This window comes from Alosa alosa, chromosome 3, assembly GCF_017589495.1.
Source record: "Alosa alosa isolate M-15738 ecotype Scorff River chromosome 3, AALO_Geno_1.1, whole genome shotgun sequence".
Lineage (NCBI taxonomy): Eukaryota > Metazoa > Chordata > Actinopteri > Clupeiformes > Clupeidae > Alosa > Alosa alosa.
The window spans coordinates 24,780,373-24,786,726 of NC_063191.1; the positions used below are offsets into that span (position 1 = coordinate 24,780,373).

Below are 6,354 nucleotides of genomic sequence, written 5' to 3' on the forward strand. Positions count from 1 at the left end.
TAGTTACCAGTGGCTGGGTTATATTTGGGTTATTTTAACCCAACATTTTTTAGAGTGTAATTCAACAAAACACAGACGAAGGAAGGTATCTGCTTGTAAGCCCAGTGAAATGCTCTCGAAAGCTACTCTTTTGGTGATGTTTTTTTGCCCACAATGGTTGCTTTGTTGGTGATTTTTTGGATGGTAAAAGTGCTTGGATGTTGACTGGCCACTCTGGTAAATCCCCTTTCTGTGACACTAGCAATTTAACACCTCTCCTGTGTGTATCTGAAATTCATTTGGTAAAATGAAACCATTCTCGGTAACACTTTATTTTAATGTGTCGTTGTTACAGTGTACCTACCTAATTAGGTACAGTGGTACAACCTGTATAACAACATGTACTATCAGGTACTATCATTGTACTTGCATTATGTATTTGTGGGTACCTACTGGTAAATCTGGTCATGATAGATTTGATATACAAAGACAATAAGGCCTTGACTGGAGCTAAGAATGGTTTGTCTATCAAATCTATCATGACCAGATTTACCCCATCCAGCAGGTCTCAGGTCAGCTCTTTGCCTCTGATGAAAATTTAGGCAAATTGGCAAAGTTTTGTAAAAGCACTCAGTATTACAATGTAACAACTATATGTAGGTACCCACAAATACATAATGCAAGTACAATGATAGTATCTGATAGTACATGTTGTTACACAGGTTGTACCACTGTACCTAATTAGGTAGGTACACTGTAACAGCGACACATTAAAATAAAGTGTTACCGATATTGTAAAGATGTTATTTCTCAGAGACAACAATTTCTTCATTTTGTTATAATGTTCCTTAACTGTGCCCCACGAGTGGGTTTTGTTCAAAATATATCTATAACAGAGATTATTTGAAAAATTTAACTCTACAATACACATTGTATTTCGGTAATGAGAGTTAATTCATTTAAAATGGAAATTAAAAAATATAAAATATAAATTTTGATGTGCAGTACTGTTCATTTAATGTACTTATTTGTGTAAATGAAAAACAAAATCAAAAAATTGTTTTCTTACTAATCATCTCTGTTTGACATTTACCATATCGGTAATGAGAATTATTCTGGATCTTGCTACCATAACATTGAAATAAAGTTATATTAAATTGTCAAAAAATAAAAGTTCACATTCTATTCAGTCACTTAAACTAAAAAATCAATCAAATGAGGTAGATAATTATTTTGATGTCAGTTTGACAGGATTTGTGAGATTCACCCGATAGCCCTTGGAACCAATACATTAGCATTTCATTGGGGGAGGGGAGGGTGTCTTTTGTTTAATGCCAAGAGGGGCCACATGGCTAACTAAACCCTAAAATAATTGCTATCACCCTAGAAATGTGGGAACATGGGGCTGACCCCATGATACAAGGAATTTGTGCTCTGCATTTTACCCATTCGGGGGTAGTGTACAACACACCCACACAAACAGTGTACACCCATTCAAACACACACACACTCTAGAGCAGTGAGCACACTAGGAGTATATATACACACCCTTGGATATGGATGTGGGAGAGCGCTGTTAAGTCACTCCCCCCACCCACATTTTTCCTACCAGTCGGGGATCGAACTGGCCACCCTTCAGTCACAAGTCCGATTCCCTAACCAGTAGGCCATGGATGCCCAAAGTAATTGACATTAATGCTATGGCTGCAAAACTACGAGACAAATCTTATAATTTGTTGGCTGCTCATGCATTGTTTGGTTGTGACAGTGTGTCATATCCATATGGCAAAGGGAAAACCTCAGCAATCAATTTGATGCTCAAGAGGAATCTTGATTTGAAGAATTGTACATATGTACTGTAGAAGCTGATGAGCATGAAGGCAGGAATGGATTTCCTTTCTTGCCTCTACTGGAAAGACTGTTGAAAGCCTCAGTAACGTGAGATGCATGCTATTCACCAAGAAAAGAGACCCTCCTAAAATAAAGAGTCTTCCTTCAACAAGAGAATATGCAGCGGAACACATCAAGCGTGCACGGCTGCAAGTCCTTCTGTGGAGAGCTGCTGACAAAAAAACACCTCCAGTGTGTACTGATGATGTATCCCTGTTTGGTTGGAAAATAGAGGATGGAATTCCTGTGCCTGTTCATGGCAACACTGACATTGCACCCAAAACAGGTCTACAGCTTGTTTCTTGTGGATGCAAGGTAGTGCCAGCATGCTCCAGGGCCTCTTGCAGCTGTCAGTCAGATGGACTACCATGCACCACCTACTGCCATTGCAAAGGTGGTGAACAGTGTGCAAATAAAAATTTGAAGATGGCTACACTTTCAGGGAAGGATACTGATGACAGCGAGGGAGAAATGTCTGATTGAATTAATGTTTTTTGGAGGAGACATTTGATGTTTGTGATGTGTACAAGGCCAGCCTGGCAACATGTTCTGTATATAGTTGCTTTCAGAATCTGTGAGAAAGTTCTACTTTGTTCCTTATAACTTTGTCTATTTGATTAATTGTTGATGGTTGATACAATTTGTTGCTCAGCCTACCATTTCAGCGGTGTGACCTTACCGGACTTTACAGTTATTAAGTTCTGTGGAGGGACTTGAAATCATTTTTAGCATGTTTTTATTGACAACATTGATTTCTGTTCGAGAAGAGCTTTCATTTGATACCATACATGATGGGTTTAAACAGTAATGTGCATCTAGTTATTTTTTTATGGTCAAAAAAAGGGTGCGTGGCAAATTATGTCATTAAAAAAATGCTCAAGGGTGCGGCACCCGTCAGATTCTGAGTCTATACCCACTAAACTATCAATTTATGCAAAACAAATTGCATTAGTGCCTTACGTCACACCTATCCTGGGGTTCTACCTGACTATAGTAATTTTGCAACTCAGCGGCGGACTGATATTACCAAGGCTACTACACTTTACTGTTTACTTTTCGGCGCAGTACTACTAACCGGAGCAAGTATAATTCCGCCGCTGCTAAGAAACTAGTCCTTCAAAATGTAATGCGGCCGTTGAAATGCAAGGATAGAATAATGTTAGAAATAAAACTATCAACACAGACATTTACATCGATAGTCTGGCGTTATAATTTATTTGCCTCGGGTGTAGCCTACTTTGGAGTGGGTAAGACTGTTTTTAGTGGCAGGCTAACACATACCGTTGACTTGCGCTAGCCTAGCAGCTGTGAACTGCAATTAGAAGGACTGGATGAAACGTGTTGAAAACGGTCTCCACTGATAAATATCACACTTGTTTACTTGGAAATGAGGTCCTATGTCCAAATCCTGAACCACCCTTTAAGTGGATGTTGCCGTTTGTATTTTGAAAACGCGATACATTTGTCCCTCAGCACATTCCGTAGTCGCATGCGCCTTTCACTGTGAAAGACTTCGCGGGAAGACGGCAAATTCTGAGGCACTTGCAGATAAACATATTGTGAGCTTAATGTCAATTAATCTCAGAATATAGGCTAATACAACATCAACATGAGTTTATGGGTGGATAAGTACAGACCTACATCTCTAGCAAAACTGGACTACCACAAAGACCAGGCGAATAAACTGAAAAACTTGGTAAGCGTAACGTAACGTAAAGTGTTTATGACAGGCTTGCTAGCGAAATAGCCACTAGTGCGAATTGAATAGGCTACGCATTGACTATGAAGTCATGTTAAACTATGTAATCAGTATTAGAGCATTTCCTCATTGATTTTGCTCCTACTCTCTGGTGGGTTAGCTAACCAGCTTGTTTTGAAAGGGGATTTAGCTTAACGTTAACTTGATTAGGCCCTACCTGATGGTCATCTTAACGTAAATGTTAACTTTACCAGTAGAATAAATAGCTGCTGTGATGAAGAGTGTGGCTTATCTTGAATAAGTTGCATGAATATTGTTTGCTTTCATGCTAAGTTGCATTCCTGCTCGTATTTCAGGTACACTGTGGAGACTTTCCTCACCTCCTAGTTTATGGTCCGTCTGGCGCCGGAAAGAAAACTCGCATAATGTGTTTGCTGCGCGAATTGTATGGCGCAGGTGTGGAGAAGCTCCGCATCGAGCATCAGTCTATCACAGCGCCTTCAAAGAAGAAAATAGAAATAAACACAATAGCAAGCAACTATCACTTGGAAGTGAATCCTAGCGACGCGGGCAACAGTGACAGAGTGGTGATACAGGAGCTGATAAAAACTGTGGCGCAGTCTCAGCAGATTCAGTCTAGCACGCAGAGGGATTTCAAGGTGGTACTGCTGACTGAGGTGGACCGACTCACCAAAGACGCCCAGCATGCGCTGCGCCGCACCATGGAGAAGTACATGTCCACGTGCCGCCTGATTCTCTGCTGCAACTCCACATCCAAGGTCATCTCCCCCATCAGGAGCAGATGTCTGGCTGTGCGGGTTTCCTTGCCCAGTGTGGAAGAGGTGTGTAGCGTCCTGACCAGCGTCTGCAAGAAGGAGGGGCTGCTGCTCCCAACCGAGCTGGCCAAGCAAATCGCAGAGCGGTCGGGCCGCAACCTGCGCAAAGCCCTGCTGATGTGTGAGGCGTGCCGCGTGCAGCAGTACCCCTTCTCGGCCGACCAGGAGATCCCCGAGACCGACTGGGAGGTGTATGTGCGGGAGACGGCCAACGCCATCGTCAGCCAGCAGAGCCCACAGCGGCTGCTAGAGGTGCGCGCCCGACTGTATGAGCTCCTGACCCACTGCATCCCACCGGAGGTGATAATGAAGGGGCTGTTGACGGAGCTGCTGAGCAACTGCGACGGGCACCTCAAGGGTGAGGTGGTTCAGCTGGCCGCCTATTATGAGCATCGGCTTCAGCTTGGCAACAAGGCAATCTACCACCTGGAGGCCTTTGTGGCCAAGTTCATGGCTATCTACAAGAAGTTCATGGAGGACGGCTTGGATAATTTCATGTTCTGAGTTATTGTGTCGCAGCACTCAAAGACTGCATTCAGGTCACTGGAGTTAAGCAGTGGTTGCTGTTAGCACTTGTCGATACGAATGGGAAAGAATGGAGCTAATGTCACATCCCACATCAACAAGCAGCCCCATCATCCTATCCACAAATTATTAATTGTTAGTATATCCTATCCACAATTTGTTCATCATAACGGTCTTTGTTGTGTAGTGACAAATGCCATTAACTAGCATTTTCTTCCATTGTGAATAGGAAAAAATATATTCATAACATAACCAAATGTTTTTTTTGAAGGTCAGTCTTTCATCAGGCATTCAACCAAATGAATGAAAAAGGGCTTTTAATAGTGTGCATTAAGTGATACAAATATGTATTTCTCGTGTTCATGTTAGGCTGTGAAATTCAATAAACTGAGACCTTTTCCCACTGCATGGCCATTCCATCCCTGCTCTCTAGAAAGGTTTTGTGATGGTGTTAAATACTTACAAACATTTTAACCTTCTTAAATAAGGTAAGAACTATTACTAATCTGGATTAACCCCTGCAGTCATCAAATCAGAGGTTTAATCATTTAGCAGCTTTACACTGTTGATGATTACACTGATGTTACATGGATGAGACGCTCCCTGGACCAGGAACTAAGTTCTTGCACCAAGTTTGGTCCACAGTGTAAACGGGACTATTAATTAAATTGCAGAACGACACATGCCCAATGTGTCGTTCTCATATTGCTTGAACTGTATATTAGAGTAAACCTTACACTTCACCCCTTACTCAGTAACTAACATCATGTTGAATACTGCTGAGCGCAGTGGCTTTCTGCCCAGATCCACTATTTCTCAAAGTTTGGGGCAGGCCCCACTATTGGGGACTAGAATGTGATGTGAAACCAAAAATGTGAAAATAATGTTTTAACATTATTATTTTGCTGGGGTGATGATGTCAGGTGGGCCCTGAAAATTCCCCACCTCTAAAGTGGTGAATGACGGAAAAAGTTTGAGAACCACTAAGCTAGAGGAATGCACCTGTGAGTCTTATCAGGCTACACCACCCAGGTTGTAGGCCTATTCTAAGGATGTGGTTTAGTGATGAACCTGGGTTGGTGAGTAAGTGACAACTCTTCAAGGAGAAGTGCCCTATCTATGGCTTTGTTTTGCTAAACAAGAACAAGAAATCTCATTTTATAATTCTGTTAAAACAAGTTGATAGACATGTCAGTCACTCTGCTAGAAGCAGACAGCCCATATCTTAGCTGGTGAAAAAAAAATACATCTTCATGTTTTAAGCAGTTCAACAATCTACGTCAGAACTGTCCATGACAGCAGCTACGAAAAATGCTGTGTGTGTATGATGTTCAGCTTAGTTCGTCAGTTCGGTACTATGGAACTTTATGATGCTTGATGTGGAACTCGTGCATGACTGTTAGTAGTACATAATAACAACACTCC

The 6,354-nt window shown here is 41.8% G+C and overlaps 1 protein-coding gene across 1 annotated transcript; it reads left to right on the top strand.

Moving 5' to 3' along the window:
• The first annotated feature begins 3,345 nt into the window (after positions 1–3,345).
• rfc3 (replication factor C (activator 1) 3) lies at positions 3,346–5,337 on the top strand. The gene is made up of 2 exons (XM_048239464.1): positions 3,346–3,565; positions 3,925–5,337. The coding sequence occupies exons 1-2, from the start codon at positions 3,479–3,481 to the stop codon at positions 4,906–4,908; spliced, it is 1,071 nt and encodes a 356-aa protein (XP_048095421.1). The 5' UTR covers positions 3,346–3,478; the 3' UTR covers positions 4,909–5,337.
• Positions 5,338–6,354: the final 1,017 nt, after the last annotated feature.

Coding starts and splice junctions, on each gene's coding strand:
- rfc3 (XM_048239464.1), top strand. CDS start 3,479: ATGAGTTTATGGGTGGATAAGTACAGACCTACATCTCTAGCAAAACTG. Junction 3,566..3,924: donor CGAATAAACTGAAAAACTTG/GTAAGCGTAACG, acceptor CTCGTATTTCAG/GTACACTGTGGAGACTTTCC.